The 26,139-nt window shown below is 49.7% G+C and overlaps 10 protein-coding genes and 1 non-coding gene across 11 annotated transcripts, besides 4 other annotated features; 7 read left to right on the top strand and 4 right to left on the bottom strand.

Annotated features, from left to right (window-relative positions):
* Positions 1–630: 630 nt before the first annotated feature.
* NFIA_106770 (uncharacterized protein) lies at positions 631–1,782 on the top strand (the record flags this gene model as incomplete). Its single annotated transcript, XM_001267084.1, has 1 exon — positions 631–1,782. The coding sequence occupies one exon, from the start codon at positions 631–633 to the stop codon at positions 1,780–1,782; it is 1,152 nt and encodes a 383-aa protein (XP_001267085.1).
* An 82-nt stretch (positions 1,783–1,864) lies between these two features.
* Positions 1,865–2,970, bottom strand: NFIA_106760 (uncharacterized protein; the record flags this gene model as incomplete). Its single annotated transcript, XM_001267083.1, has 2 exons — positions 1,865–2,600; positions 2,675–2,970. 2 exons carry the CDS (start codon positions 2,968–2,970, stop codon positions 1,865–1,867), a joined length of 1,032 nt encoding a protein of 343 aa, XP_001267084.1.
* A 695-nt stretch (positions 2,971–3,665) lies between these two features.
* NFIA_106750 (ankyrin repeat protein) lies at positions 3,666–6,395 on the top strand (the record flags this gene model as incomplete). The annotated part of the gene is made up of 1 exon (XM_001267082.1): positions 3,666–6,395. One exon carries the CDS (start codon positions 3,666–3,668, stop codon positions 6,393–6,395), a length of 2,730 nt encoding a protein of 909 aa, XP_001267083.1.
* A 408-nt stretch (positions 6,396–6,803) lies between these two features.
* NFIA_106740 lies at positions 6,804–6,874 on the top strand. Its single transcript has one exon. It is a non-coding gene; the product is annotated as a tRNA-Gly (tRNA).
* Positions 6,875–7,105: 231 nt separating this feature from the next.
* On the bottom strand, positions 7,106–7,585 carry NFIA_106730 (uncharacterized protein; the record flags this gene model as incomplete). The annotated part of the gene is made up of 1 exon (XM_001267081.1): positions 7,106–7,585. One exon carries the CDS (start codon positions 7,583–7,585, stop codon positions 7,106–7,108), a length of 480 nt encoding a protein of 159 aa, XP_001267082.1.
* A 1,788-nt stretch (positions 7,586–9,373) lies between these two features.
* On the bottom strand, positions 9,374–9,874 carry NFIA_106720 (nuclear transport factor 2 family protein; the record flags this gene model as incomplete). Its single annotated transcript, XM_001267080.1, has 1 exon — positions 9,374–9,874. The coding sequence occupies one exon, from the start codon at positions 9,872–9,874 to the stop codon at positions 9,374–9,376; it is 501 nt and encodes a 166-aa protein (XP_001267081.1).
* A 2,979-nt stretch (positions 9,875–12,853) lies between these two features.
* Positions 12,854–12,885: a microsatellite.
* A 1,081-nt stretch (positions 12,886–13,966) lies between these two features.
* Positions 13,967–14,018: a microsatellite.
* A 1,016-nt stretch (positions 14,019–15,034) lies between these two features.
* Positions 15,035–15,075: a microsatellite.
* A 1,142-nt stretch (positions 15,076–16,217) lies between these two features.
* Positions 16,218–16,865, top strand: NFIA_106710 (uncharacterized protein; the record flags this gene model as incomplete). Its single annotated transcript, XM_001267079.1, has 1 exon — positions 16,218–16,865. One exon carries the CDS (start codon positions 16,218–16,220, stop codon positions 16,863–16,865), a length of 648 nt encoding a protein of 215 aa, XP_001267080.1.
* A 526-nt stretch (positions 16,866–17,391) lies between these two features.
* Positions 17,392–17,721, top strand: ScwA (the record flags this gene model as incomplete). Its single annotated transcript, XM_001267078.1, has 2 exons — positions 17,392–17,461; positions 17,510–17,721. The coding sequence occupies 2 exons, from the start codon at positions 17,392–17,394 to the stop codon at positions 17,719–17,721; spliced, it is 282 nt and encodes a 93-aa protein (XP_001267079.1).
* Positions 17,722–18,695: 974 nt separating this feature from the next.
* dppIV (prolyl dipeptidyl peptidase DppIV) lies at positions 18,696–21,046 on the top strand (the record flags this gene model as incomplete). The annotated part of the gene is made up of 2 exons (XM_001267077.1): positions 18,696–18,701; positions 18,755–21,046. The coding sequence occupies 2 exons, from the start codon at positions 18,696–18,698 to the stop codon at positions 21,044–21,046; spliced, it is 2,298 nt and encodes a 765-aa protein (XP_001267078.1).
* A 1,131-nt stretch (positions 21,047–22,177) lies between these two features.
* NFIA_106680 (uncharacterized protein) lies at positions 22,178–24,546 on the top strand (the record flags this gene model as incomplete). The annotated part of the gene is made up of 2 exons (XM_001267076.1): positions 22,178–22,291; positions 22,339–24,546. The coding sequence occupies 2 exons, from the start codon at positions 22,178–22,180 to the stop codon at positions 24,544–24,546; spliced, it is 2,322 nt and encodes a 773-aa protein (XP_001267077.1).
* Positions 23,603–23,652: a microsatellite.
* A 70-nt stretch (positions 24,547–24,616) lies between the features above and the next one.
* On the bottom strand, positions 24,617–25,012 carry NFIA_106670 (uncharacterized protein; the record flags this gene model as incomplete). The annotated part of the gene is made up of 1 exon (XM_001267075.1): positions 24,617–25,012. One exon carries the CDS (start codon positions 25,010–25,012, stop codon positions 24,617–24,619), a length of 396 nt encoding a protein of 131 aa, XP_001267076.1.
* Positions 25,013–26,139: the final 1,127 nt, after the last annotated feature.

Genomic DNA, 26,139 nt, shown 5'->3' with positions numbered 1-26,139 from the left:
GAAGCCCAGAGACACATTGGTACTCGCATATAGTTTCCAACTCCGCCGTGCATGATTCTTTACCGACTAGACACTGACTCCTGAGGTAGATATTGTGTTCTCAGAGATCTACGAGCATTTGGGCAAACCTCCATTGTTCCTTCTAGATCTCTGGCCATTGGGACAGCCCATGTGTGTGGTCTGTAGCCATGAAGTCGCAGAGCAAATCTCAAGGCAGTCCAGAATGTTTCCATATAGCGTCCCGAAATCGCCCACGACGAAGGCATTTGTTGACTTGATCGGGCCGAAATCAATCATTACTGCTGAGGTAAGGTGTTCTGTGCAATACCTTTATGTGACGCCTCAGTTAATAATCCATAAACCAACAGGGGTGTGAGTGGAGGGACCTGCGTGCTAGACTTAATCCCGGCTTCTCAGCAGGAAATCTAATGACGTTGCTCCCATGTATGGTGGAAAAGACGTTACTCTTCGTCGATATCCTCGACCAATACGCTGCATCCGGCGAGCATTTCATGCTGAATGAGCTGTGTACCAATTTGACTTTTGACATCATCGGTATGACATGTACCTGGATTAGCGTGAGGAGGATATCTAACTTCGCCGCGTTTCTTGTTATCAGGTGCGGTGACTATGGGTGTCAACTTATGTGCCCAACTAGGAGAGGATCGCCAAAGTGAAATAGTCAAAATATTCAAAGAAATCGGCTCTACATACAGTAGTCAGAGGGGCATCTGGACCGCGCCGCTAGTTAGACTACGCCGACGGAAGCTAGTCAGCAAATTGAATGCCCTTCTGACAGGATTTATTTCCGAGACGTTTGAAGAGGTGAAAAGAACCCCCCAGACTAAAGAATCGACACGTCTGGGGTCTCGCAGTATCCTGACACTCATGCTGCAGGATGCAAATGAACTGACACCAGCTATTATGGATCGGACCTGTGACCAACTCAAATCTTTCCTTTTCGCGGGCCATGATACGACCAGTATTCTGCTACAGTGGGCCTTATATGAACTCAGCCGAACTCCCAGGGCAATGGATGCGGTCCGGCGTGAGCTCGATTCTATCTTTGGACCAGATACCTCCCCCAGATCTGTGAGCAATATCCTGCTTTCGGAGGATGGTACAGCCCTGCTTTCTAAATTGCGGTACACCTCCGCTGTCATTAAAGAAACACTCCGCCTCTACCCCCCGTCTGGGAGCGCGCGATACGCTGAACGAGGATCGCGGCTCACATTGAGGCTGCCGACTGGGAGGGTTTACTGCGTGGACGGATTGGTCCTATATAATTGTGCGACAATCATCCAACGAGACGAGACAGTGTACGGCGAGTCCAAGGACGAGTTTGTCCCAGAGCGCTGGTTGCAAGATAATGAATTGAATATGCACTTGAGTCAATACAGAGATCATGATTGTTACCGTGAGGCAAGATTTGCCGGACCAGCGAGCGCCTGGCGCCCTTTTGAACGAGGTCCACGCAATTGCATTGGGCAAGAACTGGCCATGATAGAGGCTCGTCTGATCCTGGCGTCAGTGGTCAGGCGGTATGACTTTTCCAAAGTGGGACTCGGGGAGATCGCGATAGATGAAAATGGGCAGCCAGCTCTCAATTCTCATGGCCAGTATGAGACCAAATCCAAGCTCTACAATGTAATTACATCACTTCCACCTCGACCTGCATTCGCATTCTGTTGGCTGACTTCTTCCGTGAAAGACGTTACAGGTGACAGCAAAACCCATCGATGGGATGAAAATGAACGTGAGGCTAAGCGCAACAGCGTCTGAGGAATATAGATAAACGACGGGTTCTACCTCTTTAGTTGTGGGTGAACTTGAAACATTGTGATTCTGATGCAAGTGCATTCCATCAAATATCGCCCGTGTACCCGATCTGTAATAAAGCCCATGAAAGCGAATCCCTGAGATCTACCTCCAAGGTCCGGTAGATGGCCACGACCACTTTGTATCCCCAAGAAGACATCCACCAATGATTGCGTAAGTCGTGCAATACAACACAAAAGTGAGCGAGAATGATGAGGGCAACAGCATCCCTCTTTCGGACCAGCTCAAAGAACCGATCAGGAACGTGGAAGACCCACATAAAGACCCCTGATAGCCGATGACTTCCGGGATCGCCTAATTTCCCAAAAGGGTCTACTAGACGATCGATTGCTTCTTGGTACACCTGAAATTCATGACTGGGATTCCTGTCGTAAGCCCTAAAATTTAGGTCACTCAGACAGGCAATGGCCGTAAGAGGAGAGCCAGACAACTCAGAGACGGGGTCATCTATGTGGACCAGCGGACCCAGAATTCCACTCTTGACAGTCCCATAGATACCCACCGAGAAATTCATCATCTTTTTGACGAATACGCAGACCTGGTACAACTCATATATAGAGTCCAAGTCAGAATCTCTGACAACCAATAAGGGGGCAGCGAACGAGAACAGGATCAAGATGAGTGATAGAGAAAATGCTGCGTTACAATCCGAACGGGTCAAGTCCTCCAGGGTCGGAGCGAAGAGCTGTATTGATTGGCTGTGATAATTCAACGCACTCTGCAGCAGATCTTCACGATCTGTAAAATCTGCTGCGGAGAGGCTAAGATGAAGAGAGGAGAGTGCAAATATCCCATGCAGGAGACATGGGTGCGTTAAGGATAAGTTTGGAATCACAACTTGCCAAAGCCACTCCACATCCCTGCTCCGAGATACCGATTGATACACTGCAGTCGTCCAATGTATGAGCAACCTGGAATGTTGGATATTCGCCTCCTGTGTTTGATGTTCTCGCTGCTGATTCTGAGCTCGGGGTTGATCCGGGGCATTGTTGTTAAGACTTCTGTATTCTGGAATGGATGGCTCGCCACGGCTTCCTCGGATATCGACCCTCCACTGCCAGCGGCCAGACGAAGCGTAATCACACGTACTCCGTCGGCGCTCACAATTTCTGCACTTCGGTCGATGCTCATCGCACTGGGTTTGAGTAGCGTTCCGTGTTAAAACTCGAACGCTCACGTAATGAGGAACGGCCACAGCCTACTGTACCTTGACACTCCGGCGTTTACATTGTAGACACCCATGATGAGACCTAGACTGACAATGTCGTCTGGGCATTAGTAGAAGTTTTTCGCTCTATGGCGAAAATTGACTAGTCTGACCTCAACTTGTTTCTTGAAAACCTGCGGGAGGGGAGGTCCGGATAAATAGAGGTTAAGTGCCTGTCAGGCGGCGGGGCATCAATTGATTGATTAGATAACCCGTACCTTGGCTGGCAATCCCCTTTACATATGAGCGGTTAGCAGATAGGAAAAAGGTGATGATAACCTGTTTAATACTTGAAACCTTTGCCGCCTGCTTGGCAGCTCCAAGAGACCTAAGTCAGAATAAGGCCAGACATGACACTAGGTTGTTAATATGTGCATATGTCTGGTTGATGTATCAAAAGCTCTATTAATGCAACCTATTTCTTCTGCATCCTCCGATGTAATATCTTTATAAAATGACCGCTGTGATTAGGCACAGGTGGCGCCTGGTAGAATGAACATTCGGCTGAAGGTTGAGAATAGGCAGGCCCTTGCTGCCTGAGGCCCGAGTTTGAGCTGAGTCGCCCACTCGGATTGACTTTCCCCAAAGTCCCAACTCTCCTCTCACCTCCATCCACGCAATGGAAGACACAGCGACCCAGCTTGTCAGCTTTCCTCCCGAGATTATTCTGGACATAGGAGACCATCTCTGGCTGAAAGACCTCAATTCACTTGTTCAGACGGCAAAGCTGTTCAACACCCTGCTGTCCCCCCGACTTTATGCGCTCGGAGCCAAACACGTGGGCGAAACAACATCACCACTAATCCGCGCGATCCAGTATTGCCCGATCTCAGCTGTTAGAAAGTTGCTCGATAATGGAGCAGACCCTTCAATATTCGCCGGCAAGAATAACGCCTTTCTGGCAGCAATAACGCGCTATAGGCCTAAGGTCCTAAAAATCCTCGTTGAGCCTAGCGTTAGCGCCTCCACGCCGATAACCAAGCTCAAGTCACCCCTGTCAATAGCTGTGACTCGTTGGCGACTAGCGCCATTACGTATCTTATTGAATGCTGCTCCTGGACATTATCCCGATGAAGATGGTGCATGGATGAGGGCGTTGAACATTGCGCTAGTGAAGGACCGCGTGCGTGCAGCCCGCCTCCTGTTGGAAGCTGCTGCGAAGACGACCTCCTCACCTCTGCAGAACTTATCTGCGGATACGATATATAGCGTTCTCTACCGAGCCAATTCTGAAATTATCCGGCTGCTGGTCGAGTTTGGTTGGGATCCCCTCGCCCGGATGAGGATGGGAGACGTGCCCTTGCATATTGCTGCGCAAATGGGCAAAGCAGGCCTTGTTCGGCTGCTACTTTCGTACGGCGCCGATGTGAGTGCGAGAGATGACCAGCGTGCTACGCCGCTCCATCTATCCTGCGCAAACGACCAGTTGGGCGCCGTGGAGCTTCTTCTGAATAGCGGCGCTGATGTCAACGCTGCCACCTTACTTCGTGAAACTCCGTTGCATCAGTGTATGCGTTATGGCTCTCTTCCCCTTCTCGAGCTTCTGCTCAATGCTGGAGCCAATACCAGTGTTCTCGATGAAAACGGGGTCTCACCGTTGCACATAGGCATCAGCCTCAGGAGGCCTCAGGAGATGATTGAGCGACTCATCCAAGCGGGCGCCGATATAAACGCACTCGACCCGCACTCGCGAACACCGTTGTTCCTGGCCGCTAAGTTCGGAAATGCCCAACTGGTGAAAGCCCTGGTTGATGCAGGAGCCCACGTTGCGATTGACAAACGAGCAGGTTCGTCAGGGCCGTTGCATGTAGCTGCTACTGAAGACAATTTTAGAGTCATCCAGCCTCTAATCGACGCTGGACTGGATATTGAGGCCCCCGACATCTTAGGAAGAACACCCTTGTTTTTAGCAACGATCAATAACTGCCTATATTCCATGAGGGAGCTCATTCGTTTAGGAGCTGATCCAAACCGCGTCGACCATCAAGGAAAGTCAGCAGCCTGTGGTGCAATCACCCACAATCGCACCGAGGCCCTCAAGTTTCTCCTTGAATCTGGAGCCGATGTGGCCCGCCTGAGGCAAGATGGCACCTCACTTCTGCATGACGCCGCCACACACAGCGCCATGCCTAGACTGATTACGTGCCTCCTGGACTATGGAGCCGAACCCCTGGCTATTACGTCTGACGGTAAGACTGCGCTGCACTATGCCGCGGCTAACGACAGGTATAAGTCAATTCCACCACTTTTGGAGGCGGGAACACCGATCGAGGCGAGAGACAATAATGGCGACACCGCACTTCTTATTGCAGCTCGCACAAGTTGTGAGGGTACCCGCGAGCTGCTAAAAAGAGGTGCCAATGTGAATGCACGTGACAGAGACGGGAGGACACCGCTACACCACTGTTCTTCCCACACAGATTCAGAGATATACACCATGTTGATAAACGCTGGTGCGGATATCGCCGCAAGGGATGAATTGGGGCAGACGCCGTTACACTCAGCCGCCGCTGCAGCGAACTACGTCGTCTGCGATCGACTCCTCGCAGCATATACCGCCAAGGGCCTAGATTACATGGTACGGGACGCAGCCGGCCGTACGGTGCTGGAAGTTGCTGCTATCATAGGAGAAGCCCGTATCATCGAGAATCTTGTCCACCGGAAAGTAGATGTCAACATCGGCCTCCACACAGACCACGGGAAGCATCGCGGAATCCCGGCCCTTCATTATGCAATCCTCAGCGACAAATCCGAAGCTGTGGCTTGTCTCGCGCGGAGAGGCGCAGAATATCATTGCTTAGATGTATACGGCCGCAGCGCGATTGACTGGGCATCGATTGATCACTCCGGCGACCTACTTCGTGAACTCAGCCGACATAGTTCGATGACATCCCTCACGTCGGCAGAGGAGCAGATCTCCATCCTGAAATCCAGTGTCGTCGGCCTTGCCACGCGCATCATGGAAGGCGACCGATCAAACGTCTACACTCTCGCCAAATGCTTCCAGTACCTCGACGACAAGCAGGCCGCCGGCGCAATATACGCTGAAGTCGATGCCTACTGCGATGTATGTGAAAAGGCGATCCCAAAGTCCGACATACGCTTCATCTGCAAGCAGTGTCCGGCCATAGACCTCTGCTCGGCCTGTATGACAAAGTACGAGGAGCAGAATATGCGGATCCGGATATGCCAGGCACATCAGTTTTGGAGAGTTGTTGTTTTGGAGCATCGGCTGCCGAAGCAAATGGCCGAGGGGGGGGAGGGTGAACTGACGAGAGCCGAGTGGGTGAAGAATTTGATTGAGGTTTATCGTGAGGGTACTTCGTTGTCTGTTCTTGGGCAAATATGAGCGCGTAGCTATCTCCTCTTGTCAGTTTGATGCAGCCAATCTATCTATGAACTGACAAAGATGGAAAAACAGCCTAATATCGTATATACCCTGCAGGAAACCAAATAAGAAAACTTTATTTCCGGAATGCTACATCCGAAATTACCCACACTTCAACAGTCCCTATTTATACGAACCACATTATATCCTTTCTGAGGTGGATGAGGAGGTTGGTAGCTAAGAAATGGACATCCCTCATATTTAGTGAAGCTTAACGCTCGCTCGATGACCATTGAAGAAGACGACTGACCGGATAGTCGTCACCTTCGCATAGAAGCCCTCAGTGAGCACTTCAAGTATCAACCTTATTATGAGAAACCAAACATTTATGATGAATAGAGCTCAAAAGGAAACGTCTGATGATAACTAGCATCATTGGTCTAGTGGTAGAATTCGTCGTTGCCATCGACGAGGCCCGTGTTCGATTCACGGATGATGCACTCTTCACTTTTTTGCGCTTTGTTCGGACCCTCATTTTTAGCCCTTAAGGACCCTAACTTTCTGATATTATGGCCGTTGCTTCCAGCTTCTCATCTCTGCACCCTCTCTTGATCATCACGCTCATCATCTCATCTTGATATTCGACGTACCGGCGACAACAAATATCAGACAGCGACGACACAATGAACCTATGACCAGTGTTACAGACGAAGCAATGCAACCACGCATACTCAAGAAGACCCAGAAGCCCCCCAACTCCCATCCCCAACCACATCATTCTTATCATACCCCATCTCCTCCTTCCAAGTCCTCACAGCATCCAATTCCCCCTCCGGAATTACCACATCCCTATTCAAACGCCGCTGCATACCCTGTATCACACCCCCAACCTCCTCCCTCGCCTTGTCCGTCTCGCAGACGACAGTCACAGCGTACAAGCTCGCATTGAGGCTGATAATGCTATAAACCCCGTCTCTCACATGGTCCGCAATCGTAATGAAGACTTCGTTAATCGACGCGTTGAATGTAGCCCCGAGACCCCTGAATGAAGAGCTGTCGTGGACGTTGAACCACATCACATGTACAGAGGGAGGACCGAGATACGTATCTGTACGGGTATTCTGCTGAATCTCGCCGGTGTTTGGGTCCTGGAATCTGCCGTCCACAATGGGGACTTTGTGTTCCGGATGCCATTGCGTGAGGTGTCTCATATTGAGAGAATGACTATTAAGGTAGAGTCTTTTTGGTGAAGATGGTGAAGACCTGGCGGCTAGAGACGGGATGTTCCAACTCTTGAATCTATTAGGATTACATTTGTAGAAGAAGATGCATTGGAGACTACCTACCTTACTCTCTTTAGTCTTCTGGCAGGTTATATAAGCATAAGCACCTATACCATTAACTTAAGTATGTAGGCAAGCAGGTCTGCGTCATATGACTCTACTTTTACACCAGTCGCAGGTAATGCAGGGATTAAATAAAGCTTTAGGGGGCACTTTAAGAAGCCATTAGAGTGCTGCCTAAATGTCTCAGCGCGATAATGTTGCCGCAGTCAACTTGCATTTGCCTATGTAACCTCGCGTACATGAAGTTGCATCTAAAGAAGCATGCCTATAATATATTAGAAGGTAGTATACTATCAAGTAAAGCGCTAGTCTCATCTATTCCCTGCTCTCTTAACTATCACGACCTGTCCCAGGCCTCTACAATGCAGGAATGAGTTGGAGGCAATGTCGCATGTGAAATGTGCTCTACCACGCTAAATCACAGAAGAATAACTCGACAAAGATGAGTTATGGCTTTCTGGAGCCGACCTACCCGAGGTGTGAATGGCCTGGTATAGAAGCTATAAAGGGGCATACCCAAACCTGAGATGAGAGACCTGGTATATTAGTTACTTAACAGCGTCCAGCACTGACAGATCCTTGCTCTTCCATTACCCATTAGAATACTAGGCAACATGAAGCTCCAGGTTCGTCTAGCTTTCTTTGATCACATCTCTCCATCTTTTTTTCTTCTAACTGGCGATAGTACACTCTCATGTCATGGACATGTGTGTTCACAGCCGTGGGCTTAGCCCTGCCCATTACCTCGAATCCCGAAATCGAAGTACTCGAGAAACTCCAGAAAAGAGCAATAATCTATCATCTCAATTGCTCGACTCGCGCAAACACTTACTTTTGTGAACATCATGGAGCGTATTGTTCAGGGTACCACGTTCATGGAAGTGCCTTTTGCGGAAACGATTGCACTTGTTATCCTGAAGCCACGTGCACTCGACCTTACTGCGAGCTTGATGACACTTTGAATGATCCTAAAGAACCCTCCCCTATTGCTGGGTCTAGCGGCAGCATTGATACGGCTGCAGCTCTTCCTACTACAGCCCCAAGTCTGGAAGGGTAGGCTTGCCGTACCGGGGTTTCATGTCAGGTAACCAGGTTTATAATGTTTGCTTCCCAGATATAAAGGCATATTTAACCCCGTAATTTCTTTTGGTCCTGCAGAGCCGAAAGGCTATATCCTAGCCTTTATCTACTCATCTAGTATATATACTAAGTATACAAAAGCACCTAATAACTACAACTCATCGAATTAGCTCCACAACAAACTGGGTATAGCATGCCTGGAATATTAAAAGCACCAACGCGCAGCGCGGAAAGGCCATGCTTTTTGATCCAAAGACCATGCATAACCATGGCCTTTCCGCCGTCCCCGACACTTACTCTGTATAGTCCCGCACTATCAGTGTTAGTTGTATATAGTGGCTTCATAGTCTGCTATAGCCCTTAATAATTACCCCCCTTCTTTGTAGGCTTTACCGGTTTGCCCTTAAAGCTGTAATACTTCATAATTTAGAAATATAAAAGGCTTTATTATTCTCGATTAATATTACCCTTCTATAGCTGTTGACAGTACAGGACCGAGTGCAAATCTTAGAAGTCCGGACCCATGTAAAGCCAGAAACTATCGCACAGTCTAGAAAAAAAGGATTCCAAGAATCAGAACATGGCATTCGGGTTCGTGGAATTTTCCGGGAGATTCTGGAGAACGTCCCAATGCTCGACAATGCAGGTCCCATCCATACGATATATGTCCGCAAGAGCAACTGGCTGCGCGTCTTCGTCTCCTACTCTGAGGTGGACGAACCCAATGTCCCCATCAAAAGTTGAGTGCACAACCGTAAAAGTACTGGCGGGGATGATTTGAGACAGCCTTGCCACGACCTCATCACGTCTTTGTTCAAAAGGATCATGCTCAATCAGATCGGGGTCGACGTATGTGTCGAAAGCCTCCGGCACATTCTTGTCCTCGTATAGCGTTTGGATGAATCGGTTAAATATTTCGCGTTGGAATTCCTCATCAGCGTCATGCCCAGGGCAATATGAATCAAGTTGTGTTCCTTTGGTCTTCGAACGGTTTGGGGAGTTGGTAGAATCAGAGGGATCCCTGGCAAAACCCAAGGAGACAATGGAAAAGAGCACAATAGAAGTCAGACGCATCTCAAGTGTTTGCAAGTTTAGAAGACTAAAGCCCAAAGTGATGTTCTTAGTGAATAGTTTATAATAGCCCATAATCTGAACAACAGCAAGGCTGTTCCTATTTATAATATTTGCAGGTCACGGGTGCGACTTTACCAATGAAGAATGGCTCATAGCAAGACCAGCATTCCCACCCCCTACATTCAACAATCCATCTAAGCTATTTACACCCTTTAGGCCCACAGAAAGACATGCTATAAAGAATGTACAACGCGCTGTCATATAGGTATGGTGGAATGTTGTAAGATCGCACCGATTTGTGTCCAATTGCCGGAACAGGCGATATAGGAAAGCTGCACATTTTGTTCAGCACTAATAGGTCGGTCTTAGAGTAAAACACTAGTAATGAATAATACAACATATACTCTTTTGCACATGTGAAGTTATATTAACATTTAGTAGCCATGTCGCAGACCCGCAAGTTAATCATATCACCATCGAATTTGATCATTGATAGTCAAGCCTATATGACAAAGCCAACGGCGTCTGAAAACGTTTACCCGATACGTGTGGTATACCAAGCCAGAGAGGTAATCTTGGCTGACAGCACAGGGCAATATTGCATCTCTATGTCCGTGTGCACATATAAGATGTGGCAATGCGGTTAACTTCCGTTGTCCTCAAGTGACTGGAGGAGAAGACATTCTGGGCGTGCACTTCCTGTTTGGGCACATTTAGTGTAGGGCTAGAGGAATTCTAGTGACTTGACAGCTGACAGTCTAGTAATAGAAGGGTCATATAAACTGCATCAATCCAAGAAATGTAAGTTCCTTGGGGAGCAACTCAGTAAAATAGTTCGCCCGTTTACGTGTTACTCATCGAGGCCGCCTTACCAAACGGCCGTTCGGTTGTAAGAGCCCAAAACAAAATACTGTCAGGCTTGGCTGTTCCATCAAAATATACTGATTTATACCAAAGATAGGAACCAACTCCGAATGGATGGCCGGAGCATGAGATTTCTAGGATATACAAAGCGACCTATCGGGCTCGGATCTAGTGGTATATCAAGCAGTGGTTTTGCCGCAAGTTAAGTATGCCTGTCCAGATATACCATGGATTTCACTGTGTATTATGCTAGAAGTTTACAGTTCCTCTCGTAACAAAAGCTTGTGAGGTGCTATATTCGCCTTGCTAGGCGACACACGTCAAGAGCTTTTTAGCTTAGCTAAAGTATGCCTCCTATCCCCTTTCATTTGCATGGCATTTCTTTGAAGGGTGACCAATCTTAACCGCCACGTCAGACTCGCTTTGATGGTGACACAAAGGCTGGACGTGTATCAAGGATATAGGCATGTCTGATTCTATCCTTGTTCCTGACATCTGAATAAGACATGGCCGTTCAGTGCCAGTGGCCAGTAATGGTTCTATCAGAGGAATTCGACATTGCTTCACTTGATGTGGGGGATTTTTAGGGAGGACTTGACTACTATTGCAGGGTCCACAATCGCGGAGTTAGAAGGGCACTGGTGGAACTGCTGATCTATTTAGCATGTCTGGCCCTTATAATTACAGACGTTCTTGCGATCCGTTATGCCAGCAACCTTAGGTCTGAACAAACCCCAGGGTCATTGTTGGGCGATATATCTGGCACTCAAGCAGACATCGATGTTGCTTACTACCAGCTGGTGGTGGAATGAAGAAGGTTGTCTAGGGAAGCTAATAATTTCCTGTGCGCAACGTTATTACCGTGCGTAAGGACCTAATTTTGGTGCTACACAAGTATGCTCTGGATATTTGCGTCTCCCTTGGATATTTACTGATTGCCATCACACATTAGCACATCTACTATTATACTTTAATAGCCGCATAGCTGAATCACAGGTCCCTTCAGAATGCTTTCTATGATAAAGTAAAGCCATTACAGCCAGTCCATAGAGATGCATGGAAGCAGTAGCTATAGAAATCACAAGGAAGCTTATTAAGTTGGATAGGTGGAGTGTTATTTTGCTAGAGAGGTACAGAGTCACTCCCTAATTCTTGATTCCGCATATGCTAATGTTGGCCACGGTTTGGAGTGCATTGTTCATTGCTTGGCTGCAGTGATCTAGTTCCTTAGCCTTTAATAAGAATGAGCAGAGGATATAAACATGTATCTCTGTGCTATTATTCCCCCCTAGTCTCCCCAGTCTCCCTAGCCTTAGGGAAGTATGCCGTAGTATTTGCGCTGCATACTTAACTAGCTGCTTTAATTCACTAAAGCTGAGTATGAAGACTCCATAAAAGATCCTGCCCTGACTATTCTTTGGCTCTTTGTTAAGCCTTGTTATGAGATGAACTAGATATCTTTATATAGGAATATAGATGACAGATGCTAGTCCTGGTGAAGCTTGACCACCTAATGCGCAAGCCTCAGGAACTGTCTGAAGATATTTGATCTATAAGTTTGTACCAAAAATGAATATGCTAAAGCAACTTTGCCATGTTCTTCCCAGCAAGAAAGGAAGCTTTAGATTATTAAGACAAGTCACGGAGTCCTGCCTTCCTGTCTTAGGTTTTCCATCTTGACTTTTCACAGTGCTAACGTACCTTGCTCGAGGTGAAGATCTCTTGCCACTTTTAGCGGGGCAGTACTTAGCTGTTCCCCCTGTTCCCCTGCCCTGAAGAATAAAGAGTGTTTCTTACCATACGGACTGAACCGGCGCAGTCTCTATCTTGAACGATTGGGGACTATTAGGATGCGGAAGGAAAACGTTAGGGAAAGCTCTCCAGTAAGAGAGGGAAGCCATGCCTGATCATTTCATACTGATAAGCGGAGTAGAGATATCAAATTTAATTCTATTTAATCATCCATAATATACCTAGATTTCTACTAGGTTTACCTGACTGAGTCACCTAGTATTTAGTTAAGAATTAAAGCTTTAGTTAAATATCCGCATACCTCTATAAGAAGTTTCGATTTTACTATACTAGGCCACTAGGGATAGTGCAGTGTGTGTGAATGTACTAAGAGGGGGTGTACTAAGAGGGGGTGTGGTGAGATGTAATCATTGTAAACAACCAAATGTTCCTTCTGTACAAATAGTCCGCCGTATTCTGGCAGTGGTTGGAGTGTCCATGCCTCTGCGTACTGTATAAAGTGCCATGAGACGGGTTCTGGTGGGAGGAATGATTATTGTTAACACAGTTGATATGCAAAGTGATATTCTATATGAATGCCCCTAGGATAGGTCTTTTCCCTATTTTGGTTTGGTTTTCCCTATGCTGTTATGTGAATGCAAAGGATATATGTTATTTAACTTATGAATGGCTTATATCCCAAATGTTAACTTGATAAGCTCTTATGTTTTCGAGCTTTTCGAAAAGTCAGGTATCCTTAGAAGGCTAAATAAGTTGCCCAAGTGTGAAATAATAGCATGGTTTATGCTCTAGTATACACTACTCCTATTACCTACCCCCACCCCCCACCCCCCACCCCGGCGAAGGGCAGGTCTCTATTCAAGCTTTTGCAGTTCTTTCCAGGAAATTTTTCCTGGCGTGTATTGTGGCTTCCTGCAGGTGGTTGTGCTGTGCATAGAGCAACAGGTGTGGGACAATGGCGCCCCCAGGAGCATTTCCTTGACTTTGGGCAACAACTGGCTGAGCTCGAATGTATGCGACACGGAAGGCAGTCAGAAAGACACGGCCTGTTGTGAGCACGCTGTCTTTCCGCGACGGGACCTAGAAACGCATGGCAAAACGGAGCTCGAGGTAAGAGTAGCAACCTGCTTGCACCAGTGGTGCAAGTCGGAGCTTGATACCCGGTTTCTCTCCTCGGCAACTGCAAAGGAACCGGGGTCCATCTTGGTATCGCGTGCTATTATTGCTGGATAACTGACGCTTCCAGCGCTTGAGGGTTGGCAGTATCGTCTCATCCCACATGGGGACGTCAGTATCGCCACGGGCCTCTGAGGGATGGGTAGGGCTCCTCAGTTTCTGCTCCAGAAGATGCCAAGCTTAGCTGGTCTCTGACTGCTGACTACTGGTCTTCTGGGCCGCGGTGCTACATCCCAATGTCAGCACATTGTCTCTGATTTCGACGAAACAATTCAACTTACTTGGCGGGCGAGCCAGCCACGAGTCGAGAGAATGAGTAGGGAGAACGAGTCGAGAGAACGAGTAGAGAGAAGAATGGCTTTATATAAGAACTCAGCCAGGGTGAGTCCTGAGACGTTCTAACTTTCGAAGTGAATATTCTATTCAGTGATCATCTCCGACGGAAACCTCCATGTTGGGCCCGGTTGCTGCTGCCATCTTCCTTGTACTTCAGGTGCTAGTGAAAAGAGATGACTAGCGTCTCCACGTGTATAAGGCAGAGTGGTGTACCGCAATCGCATCACTAGCACTGCTGCTTCCCTCTTAGGACATTCGCGGCTTAGCTGCTCAAGCATCTGCTGACATCCCGTTTGTATTGGTAGGTCATTAGCTGATGTATAGGACCTTTACCCAGTATGGGGAGGGTCACGAGAGGATCCGTAGTTGTATCGTAGGGCGAGGCTTCTTAATGGAGCATCTGTGGTGAAAGCAGCGCCGTAATGGTGGCAGGTAGACATGTTTCCTATTATCATCTTCGTTAGCACGATAGTCCAGGTTAAAAAAATAGTAGAAAGGATAGGAAGTTTGATGGGAATACAAGATAGTAAGTAGGAAATAAAATAACAAATATCAAAAACAGATCATAAGGAGCGGGGGTCTTACCTGAGTAATAATATCCCTATTTAGTAGGTAGAATGAGACGGTAGACTTGAGCGCTTTGGAAGATTGGAAGATCGGAGTAGGAGGAACAGGCTGTATGATACAGTGGAGCAAATACCGCCACTATGTCTGGCTCGCAGCGATCCATCATTGATCGACCTAATCTTTGCATGGCCGAGTGGGGGAGTCGAACATTTTCTTCAGATGGCTCCAGTCGAGTTTGGCTTCCTGCAGTTCATTGCTAATGTCGAGAGGAACGTGGTCAAGGCGACGTTTACTCGATCTTCTCCCTCCGAACGGGATCACTCGTCGGTAGTCAGAGCGCAACTATCCCAGTGTCCTCAAGACGACTTATATGGTTGGGCCGACTGCTTGGCTTTGAAGAAAGGGATATTTGATGATCGTAGGGGTAAAAGAGGCTGGAGCGCAAATTGGTCAAGGAGATATAGAAAGAGAAGAATGAGAGGAGAAGGACGAAGAGAAGAGAAGAGGACGTTTAGATACTAGAGGTTTAGACAGACAGGCTAAAAATCAATAGGAAAATGGAAGCTTACATTATTGCGGTGCCAGACTATCACCTTCTGTGTCGTTGCAGGCTGTCCGTTGCTGATCTTCCCCTTTTCCCATAGAATCTCGGGGATTCATTGATGCACCAATATCAGTAGGGAGATTTTTACGTCGCACGTCCAGTTCAAGAAATTGAAGATGCGAGACTCAAAGCAGAGCAGACGAGACTGGCTCTTGACCTATTCGGCATGATCCTATATTGGAGAAGTTATATCATCATTGTCAAGCAGAAGACATCATGATAGAAAAAGTATACAGGCAAGATAGTGTTGAGGAAGATCAAGAATGTCCAGCTATCCACAGGTACCAGAAGGAGAGAAGGAGAGACCACAGTATTTATTCCCCAGATGGTGAATATAAGCCTCATTCACTGCTCTGAGGCTCTAAATTCACTTCATTTTCTGAATGTATTACCCACACGGCTCTAGACTCTTCCAGTGACGTATTCCTTTGTGGAGAAGGAAGGCTACTCCGTACATGCACTGTTGTCAGGGCAGACAAACCTATGGCAGTAGAAAAAAAAAAAATCATTGAAAGAGCCTGGTGGCTAACACCAGCAGGTATCCTTAACAGAAGTACAATTCCGGCGAGTTTAGAACAGATCCATTATCCTCTGCGGGAGGCCACCGCAGAGAAGAGAAGACAAAAGTGGAAAAGATAATATCTCTTGATTCAAAATTATTTGCAGTCATTACTCGGGATATTATCACTCAGACTCTGAAGACTTTCCGCTCTGAATCGTAGGAGAAGCAGGGACGTGTCCAGTTGGCTCGGTCTGCGGATCAAGCTTTCGGCTACAACTTAGGAACGCCAGGGCACTTTGAAGTCTCTCTAGATACGAAGGAAGAAAAGTCTTCAGGCGTCCAACGTGCCAAGAACCCGCTCGTATTTGCAATGGAATAACACCATGAACTGACACTAAAATCGGCTATACGCGGATGACTCATACGCGTCTCCAGCAAGCAGACATCAGCAAGCCAGATCGTCGCGTAGAAAACATCTCTGACGCACAGTGATAATCCTACTCACAAGGCAAATCAAATCAAGCCAAGGAGCAAGGACCACGATGGCCTGCACCCTAGTCCCCATCAACCTGCACAATCCAGCCGAGTACGCCGAGCTGCAGGCCCAGCGCGTCCAATGCGGCTGGGACGCGGAAGACAGCAAGATCCTCGCCTGGCGCGAGAAGCAAGACCAGAACCTGAAATCGTTCTTTTGGATCACACTTCCCGCCCAATCTCCTCCAAGGGACAATGCAGACGACCACGCAGATGAGAAACGCACGATCCGCGCAGGCCACATATCCCTGGACGCCTATGCGGATCCTCCAGACCCCGAACTCGCCTGCGCCGATAAGTCCATCTTGACGATCCAGAATTTTTTCATTATGCCGGAGTACCGGCGTAACGGTCTCGGGGGAAAAGTCATGGACCTGGTTGAGGGGATGGCGAGCCAGGAGCCGTGGGGGAGTCCGGGGTGCCGCTTTGTGACGGTCAATTCGATGAGCAGGCGGTATTTCTACGAGGATTGGCCTGAGAAACTTGCGCTGTGGGAGACGTGGGCGGACAATCCGCCGGTGATGTGCAATGTGGATTGGTATATGCGGCGGGGGTACGTGCACTGGAAGACGGAGCCGCGGTATCGAGAGCGGTTGAAGAGCGGGGACGAGATCATGATCTTGGCGGATTTTTTGAGGAAGTCTATTACTCGATAGATGTGAAGCAGGTTTGGGATTGTCTCATAGTTGGATGCACGAGTATGCTTGGGAGGTAAAGCGATGACGATCGACGATGCGAGGAGATGTACATAGAGTTGGTTGTCCTTGCAGTTTCAGGGAAAGCATGAGCAATAATTCATCATGTGCAGGGGACTAGTATCAGAGTGCTGATAGCTCGAAGTAAGCTTTGACGAAGGTTGGGCTGAAATGAAGGCAGTACCCAGATGTGATATCACAACGCGAGGCCCCTTGCTTCTGCGCCACTATCGGGCCATGCATGATCTGTATAGATCTGTTGATCATGTATAGTCCGTTGAAAGCGCCTTACTGTATACGTGCATGAGGAACAGATCATACAGCTTTATCTCGTCTAAGCAGAAGATCAACAGCCCGCTCATTTGCCAACCAAGATATAAAAGGCCTGAACAATCGAGCCTTCTCCCATCAACACCAACACTCTCTCACACCTCAACAAGCCTTCTCATCTTTCAAGCTCAACTCTCAAACTCCAACCAACTCCAAAATGCAGTTCTCTACTATCCTCTCCCTCCTGGCCGTTGCTGGCATGACCGTGGCTGTCCCTTCTGTCGCGCGTACGTCTCCCAACCTCTACAGAGTAAACCACCCAACTAACGAACCAGGTCGCCAATCCAATAACAATGGTCTCGCCGGCGTCAACCTTGAAAATACCAAAATCCCCGTCAACGTCGACGTCCCCATCAAGGGCAACAACGTTGCCAACGGCGTCGCCAACGATGTGCTCGAGGACGGCGTGAACGTCGAGCACGTCGCCGATGCGGTGAATGCCGGTGTGCTGGGCAATGCAAACCAGGTTGCCCCCCAGGGTTTCTAGATGAAGGTCTTGTACGAAAGGTATGTAGTCTATGGTAGTGGGTCGTCACGGCTAATGCTGATGGTGTTGATAGATGGAGAGGGTTGAATATAATCGAGGACGGTGGTTCGATGTGTAATTAGGTCGTGATGCAGTGATAATGGTGAAGCCAAAGTGGTCTTTTCGCCTTCTTCGCGGTGGATATAGTCTAGTGGCAAGAACAATGACTTTATTTTCGATAAATGGAGTGAACCTGTAGACTGTATCTGTCTTTGAGCTGGACACTGTAGAATTCGACAACGCTGACTATCAACAACAATTCTATAACCTCCAATAAAAACAACTTGCAGTTGATTTACACAATATCAACTATAGTACAAAACTTGAAGCAGATCTTTGAATCATGCAATGTCCAGACAATCCTCATTCCAAACCGGAAGTCCAATAATCTATCCTTCAGCAGTATATGTGCCTTACTCTGTAGTACGTCAGATTTATGAGAGAGATAACAAATAGACCCTTCAGTTAATCAAATGTATGTGATCATAGATTAAGTCAAACCATATAGACACGGCAGATTGATGGTGACCAATTTGGTATAGATAGAATGTGAGATATACCCAATTGCTCCGCAGGATTTAGGAAATTGCCGAGTAAGACATACCAAAGGACCAAATAACGATAATAACATTGCAGACCAATCAACAACGATGTTTTGCTTGTCAATTCCTTGTCGCTCGTCTGCGCAGTCTTGGGTTACAGCGCTAAGGGCCTACTCCGCTGATAGCCAGCCTCGGTCTATAATTGTTTGCTTGGCAGGTGAAAACAGGCGTCTTGAATGGTAGATTATCGAGTTCAAGAACTATCTCCTGCGTATTCTCCGTCGGGGTTAAAATGATACAACCATCTTCGCTCTGGTATGCGGGGTTATTCCCCCATATTTAAGGTCGGGGTAGCCATGCAAGTAGCTCGCTGTGTTGCCAGCCGCAATCAACATGAAGGTATGTACTTTATCATACAATCCAGAGAATGCAGACAATTGACAATGCAATAGTGGTCAATTCTCCTTTTGGTCGGCTGCGCTGCCGCCATTGACGTCCCTCGTCAACCATATGCCCCTACTGGAAGCGGCAAGAAACGACTGACCTTCAACGAGACGGTCGTCAAGCGAGCCATTTCCCCCTCGGCCATCTCAGTCGAGTGGATTTCTACCTCCGAGGATGGGGATTATGTCTATCAAGACCAGGACGGCAGTCTGAAAATCCAGAGCATCGTCACCAACAACACCCAGACGCTCGTCCCTGCGGACAAAGTGCCAGAAGATGCCTACAGCTACTGGATCCATCCCAATCTCTCCTCGGTGCTCTGGGCTACCAACTACACCAAGCAATACCGCCACTCGTACTTTGCCGACTACTTTATCCAGGACGTGCAGTCGATGAATCTGAGGCCGCTCGCCCCAGATCAGTCCGGCGACATCCAGTACGCTCAGTGGAGTCCCACCGGCGACGCCATCGCCTTTGTCCGCGGCAACGACGTCTTCGTCTGGACCAATGCCTCGACTAGCCAGATCACTAATGACGGCGGGCCGGATCTCTTCAATGGCGTCCCGGACTGGATCTACGAGGAGGAGATCCTCGGCGACCGGTTTGCGCTCTGGTTCTCGCCAGACGGCGCGTACCTCGCCTTCCTGCGGTTCAACGAGACGGGAGTCCCGACCTTCACCGTGCCGTACTACATGGACAATGAAGAGATCGCGCCACCGTACCCACGCGAGCTGGAGCTGCGGTATCCCAAGGTGTCGCAGACGAATCCTACCGTCGAGCTGAACCTGCTGGAGCTCCGCACCGGCGAGCGGACGCCTGTCCCGATCGACGCGTTTGATGCAAAGGAGCTGATCATCGGCGAGGTGGCGTGGTTGACGGAGAAGCATGACGTCGTAGCTGTCAAGGCGTTCAACCGCGTGCAGGACCGGCAAAAGGTCGTTGCTGTGGATGTGGCCTCCCTCAGGACCAAGACAATCAATGAACGCGACGGTACGGACGGGTGGCTGGATAATCTGCTCTCCATGGCGTATATCGGGCCCATCGGCGAGTCCAAGGAGGAGTACTACATCGACATCTCCGACCAGTCCGGCTGGGCGCATCTCTGGCTGTTCCCTGTCGCCGGGGGCGAGCCCATCGCCCTGACCAAGGGTGAGTGGGAAGTGACCGCCATCCTTAGCATCGACAAGCCGCGCCAGCTGGTCTACTTCCTCTCGACCAAACACCACAGCACCGAGCGCCACCTCTACTCCGTCTCCTGGAAGACGATGGAAATCACCCCCTTAGTCGACGACACCGTCCCCGCCGTCTGGTCCGCCTCCTTCTCCTCGCAGGGTGGATACTACATCCTCTCCTACCGCGGGCCCGACGTGCCCTACCAAGACCTCTACGCCATCAACTCCACCGCGCCCCTGCGCACCATCACCAGCAACGCGGCCGTGCTCGACGGCTTAAAGGAATACACCCTGCCGAACATCACCTACTTCGAGCTGGCCCTTCCCAGCGGCGAAACCCTCAACGTCATGCAGCGCCTCCCCGTCAAATTCTCCTCCAAGAAGAAGTACCCCGTTCTCTTCACCCCCTACGGCGGTCCCGGCGCGCAGGAAGTTTCCAAAGCCTGGCAAGCCCTCGACTTCAAGGCCTACATCGCCTCGGACCCCGAACTCGAGTACATCACCTGGACGGTCGACAACCGCGGCACAGGGTACAAGGGCCGCGCGTTCCGGTGTCAAGTCACCAGCCGGCTCGGCGAGCTCGAAGCCGCGGACCAGGTCTTCGCCGCGCAGCAGGCCGCCAAGCTCCCCTATGTCGACGCAGACCACATCGCCATCTGGGGGTGGAGTTACGGTGGCTATCTGACGGGCAAAGTCATCGAGACCGATAGCGGGGCGTTCTCGCTCGGCGTGCAGACCGCTCCGGTCTCGGACTGGCGGTTCTACGACTCCATGTACACGGAGCGGTATATGAAGACGCTGGAGAGCAATGCGGCAGGGTACAATGCCAGTGCGATCCGGAAGGTAGCTGGGTACAAGAATGTGCGTGGCGGGGTGCTGATCCAGCATGGGACGGGTGACGATAATGTGCATTTCCAGAATGCGGCGGCGCTGGTGGACACGCTTGTTGGGGCGGGCGTGACGCCGGAGAAGCTGCAGGTGCAGTGGTTTACGGACTCGGATCATGGGATTCGGTACCATGGGGGGAACGTGTTCTTGTATCGGCAATTGTCCAAGAGGTTGTATGAGGAGAAGAAGCGGAAGGAGAAGGGCGAGGCACATCAGTGGAGTAAGAAGTCGGTTTTGTAGATAACTCATGTATGCACATCGGCTTACATGGCAGCAATAACGCTCAATTTCTCTTGTGCATCTTATAGAGCCTAGATATGAGAGCCCAAATATGACCAGTGCTCCGTTCCTGCAGCAAGACTCGGGTCGATGCACCCAGTTCAAAAGTGATATCCTCCACTCAACTTCTGGTATGAGTGAGATAATGAGAAAGGACTCCCGCAGACAGGAATTATCCACAGGGCTGTAAGCCATCAGCATGGGTCTCTTTGCCTAAGAGAACTGAGTCAGGCCCTGTTAATCTCGGCTAGAGATGCTCCTGGTCTCGGACGCGTACCTGATCCCCATCTCCGGTATGACTCTAGACCGACTGTCATGTTTTCGTCAGCTTAGTTGCTCCATGACTACTCCTAACGGTACTGCGAAAATCTTTTCAGAGCCCGAAGTCGCGTCCTGAAGCCTCGGGAGATGCAGGCCGACGAGACATATGAGTCAATCACGATATTGCGTCTTTGATCTCCTTGTCTGCCACGTAATATGTAGTTCTATAGAGATGATTGATTTTATGAGAAGAGGATAAAAGTCACGATAGGGGTATCATTCCCAAAAGGGCAACACGTCAACAGAGACTAACCTCAATGAGGTTAGACCAGGAAGAGTGATCCCAAAGAGGTAATCAGCTCAACATGATCTCTGGAAACTGAAGACAACATTCAGTTTTAGAGTAATACATTCAAAGAATTCTATATGGAGGCGATTGTTCGGCTGTTGATCGCGGTTCTTCTTGTTTTGAGGGGTGTCGAGACTTATGCGACCATGAAGTATTCTGAGAGGTCAGCTCACAGAGTCTTCGCTATGAAGCGTGCCAGCGATGCGTCTGATCATCATAGCAGCTTAAGCTTAGGCTTCTTCGAAAACCGAAAATTTCCTCTGATCCAACACTAGGCAGCACTAATGGATCGATTTGCTCCGTCAAACTCTGTCTATGTCTATAGCTCATTGGATAGGCAGAGGAGACAAGGGAGCATTCAACGTGGCTGTGAGGGGGCTGACGGACGAGGCTCCCCCGCTAGGTGGCCTAACTCGTATTTAAATTCCACAAAGTCCCTCAAGCGATTTGAAATGCGCATCTAGGAATCAGTTATCGTGAAAATGTCTCTGTCTGTGTCAACGGCTGACATTCTGGTATCTGACCTTCCAACCAAATCGGTCACTCTGACTCCGCTCAGAGCGACGGTGGTTCGCGAAATCCAGACTACTATCCAAGTAAGTGCTGCGTCTGGAATTGCTAAGATGTATGCTAATTTGTACAGCCCGGTCAGAATGAAATTACCATCATTGGACTCGATCCTCGGGTTGACCCCGATTCCATCCGTGTCGACGGCTCCGGTTCAGCAACCATCACCGACATCCAGACCGACAAAGTTCCTCGACGGGAGAAATTCGAGGACGTCTACCCCGAAGAGTCGGACAGTGAGCTGAGCGACGCGCTAGAAACCGACTCGGATGAAGATTTCGGCATCGATGATTCGGAACTACAGACGGTACGGAAAGAAATCGCAGAGGTGGAGGCCGCTCTCGCCAAAGCGCGCGGCAATCAAGCCATGTCGCTCGCCGTTTCGAACTTCATGGATGGCTACGGGAAGAAATTGAGCATGGAGAATGCGGACGCGGCGAAGTTGAATGATTTTCTCCAGCTTTACGTCCAGCAGCACTCGGTCGAATGCGACCGTCACCACCAGTCTATAGTGGAAATAAAAGAGGCGGAGAAAAGCCTAGAGCGACTCAATCGAAAGCGAGCACGACTGGAAACCGCGTACAACAAAGCCAAGGAGGCCGCTCTGAAGGATGTTCGTAAAGAACGCAAAAAGCGCCTGCGGGAGCGCGAAGAGAAAAAGAAGAAACAACAGCAGTTGCGATCCGAGCGAAAGCTGTTCTGGACCCATACCGTCAGCCAGGTCGTGGTCCATCTCGACAGTCACTCGATCATGACTCCGGGATCGAGCCGACGCAGCTCGATCGTCGGAAAGGCTGGAAGCGACGCCGATGCTGTCGACGTGACACTGCGTCTGACATATGTGATTCCCGGGCCTCGCTGGGTGTCTCGCTACGATCTCAGGATCAGCACTCCTTCTTCGTCGGCTCGTCTGACCTACCGCGCCGAGTTCCACAACTCCTGCTCGGAGACATGGCGGGACACCCAGGTGACTTTGTCCACCTCCCAGGCTTCCTTTTCGGGGCTCGAGGAGCGCATTCCGCAACTGCAAGGCTGGCATATCAAGTTGGATCCCAACAACGCAGACCAGCCTTCGTGGAACAACATCTTGCGCAGCCTCGACGAACCGGGTCAACCTCTTCAGGCTCACGCAAAGTTCCTCAGACAACAGTATGCAGAAATGCAAAAGGCAAATCAACAGCGGCTTAACAATATACCGCGAGTACAGATGCAGGCACAACAGGCTGCACCCGTCTCACTGTTCGGAGCTGCACCCGCAAAACCAACGTTTGGACACGCTTCAGCGTTCGGAGCTCCGCCGCACGCGGCCGCTCAATCCGGCTTGTTCGGCTCAAACGCACAGCAACAGCAAGCACAAAGCCAGCAACAGCAAGCACAAAGTCAGCAACAGGCTCAGATCATGCCGGTGATCGAGCGGGGAGAGAGGTTGGATAGCCTACCTGCGTCTGGGTTCGGGATGGCCATGCAGGCACAAGGCCCGGCAGCCCCATCTGGGAGCTCCAACTTGAACCCCGACAACGAAGACGATGAAGAGGACGAAGACGAGGACGAGGATACCCAAACCATCGCGGCAGCGAGTCTGGAACACCAAGACTCCGTCAAACAAGACTACGGCTTGACTACAACGTATGACCTCCCAGGGCGCCGGACGCTCGTGCCGTCGAGCGTGCATCGACGACACGTCCTAGCCGAGCTAGACCTAAAGTCCATGACTCTTACCCACATCATCGTGCCCAAGATCCGCGCGGCGGCGTTTCTGCGCGCCCGCATCCAGAATACATCGTCTGTAACCATCCTCCGCGGCCGGGCCGGTATGACAGTCGACGGCACCTTCCTGGGAACGACCGCCTTGCCAAACTGCGCGCCGAACGACGCCTTCAATATCTCCTTGGGCGTTGATCCGTCTATCCTAGTAACGTACGCGAAGCCGTCCGTCCGCCGCGTCGGAGGCGGGTTCTTCAGCAAGGAGCATACGGCCGTCTTTCGACGGACGTGCTGGGTGAAGAATACCAAGAGCATTGCCGTTGATCTCATCGTGTCCGAGCAGGTCCCGCTAAGCGAGGACGATAAGCTGCGTGTGCAGATCCTGGAGCCAAAGGGACTGGAAAAGGAAGGCGATCAGGCGAAGATGGCGATGGAGGGTAAGGGCAGCGGGAGCGTATCACTAGCCAAGAACGGCGAGGTCAAGTGGATTTTGAAGTTGCAGCCGGGCAAGGATATCCGATTGACACTGGAATATGAAGCCAGGGTTCCTCAGGGCAGTCAGGTAGAGGTTGTCAAATAGCAATCGCATTATAGCTAGCTTTATCAATCTATGCTCAATTCTTCTACAAACCGTACAGTAAACCACTATGCTACCAATCAAAACTCCCCGGCATCCGCTGTCCACACCCTCGATTTTGATTTCCTTCCTCCCCCGTCTTTGTATTCTCTCCAACAGCCTCCCCCCTCCTGTATACGACAGCAATTCCCCACCTCTCCCTCCAGCACGCCACCTCCTCCCGCCACAGATCATTCACGCATGGATCACACGAACTCCCACAGCACTCCCCCAGCCCCGGCGGCGGCGGCGGATCATCATGTTCTCGCGCCGCAGCCCGGACAAGCTGTTTCCGGCGGGTGGTGCTCAGCCGTTTTGCGTTTTTGATGCGCGGGACGGACTCGGGGGTGTAGATGGGAGTCGGCGTCGGTTTCAACTCTGCTTGCGCATTAGGGAGCGTGAAGGTTGGTAGGAGGGTGGTGAAGGTCATCGTCTGTTTACGCTGTTAGCTACGAAGTCAGTGCCTGATGACTCGACTCGTACCTGATGGAAGAATAATTTCCCGGGTACGGTTAGTCAGCTGCTTGTGGTTTCGGCAGGGCTTTGTGGTACAGTAGGTGAGGGTTGGGATATGTAGAGGTCATGTATGGACATGATTCTTCAATTGTCTTTTGTCTTCAATGGTATTGTTGAGGATGGTCTGTTGATAGGCATCTCATCCCGGGAGTGCCCGTGAGTCCTGACTGTGGAGTGCGGAGTGTGGGGTATTAATCACCATTAGCATCATGTTACGGCAATGATTGAGACAAGTATAGAGGAACTACGGTGTATGAAGTGATGGTTAAGCATCTTGCTTGAAGAGGTCAGTGGTATAAAGTGCCTAGAGCTTGTAGTTGCTGACCTCGACGTCAGTTTCGGTGGCCAGTCGTCATTCCAAGCAAGAGGTGATGGAAGAATATATATCACTATCTACTACAAGCTTTAATTCCTGACAAGAGTGCAGTTGCTACTCTGTAGTTCAGCATCAATCTTCGGTTCATCCCCGTCAAGGCTATATATATCAACAGCATACTGTGCTGACCTTGTCCCACCAACTCCATTGACTCTATTCAGCACTATACAACAGACTACTCCCTCTATCCTATAATAATGATGATTTCTCTTCTTAATTACAACACTGTCCTCTATCAGAACACGTGATACATACCATCACCATAACAACGCGTGCGTGTAGATATCCCGGTCTACCCCTTTCGGGGTTCATAACTAGCTTCTCTGCATAAGGATATGCATCCATTCTTCAGCAGGATGATGAATCCCTCTCGCATATGACTGGAAGCAAAATCCCGGCATTGCTGCAGAACAGCCACGACCTCCCGATCTCGCATCGAATCGGAAATAGGCCTGAGTCCTACCGTATCCCGTTGTCCGTAAGCCCGTAAGGTAAGGTACTTCGGTTGCAGGCGGTGACTCGGCAACTGGTACGCTGCAATAATTGCAATTGCAGTTGCGGTTCCCTGTCGGTTCAGTGTTGTTTGAGGACTTGTACTTGGCGGTGTGTTAACTGAGCTGGGCTATCATTATTTTTGCATACGCGTCTGTATGTATGTATCCATT

Source organism: Aspergillus fischeri, genomic scaffold (genome assembly GCF_000149645.3).
Source record: "Aspergillus fischeri NRRL 181 1099437636245 genomic scaffold, whole genome shotgun sequence".
Classification (NCBI taxonomy): Eukaryota; Fungi; Ascomycota; class Eurotiomycetes; order Eurotiales; family Aspergillaceae; genus Aspergillus; species Aspergillus fischeri.
This window is presented reverse-complemented; position numbering and strand designations above follow the sequence as displayed.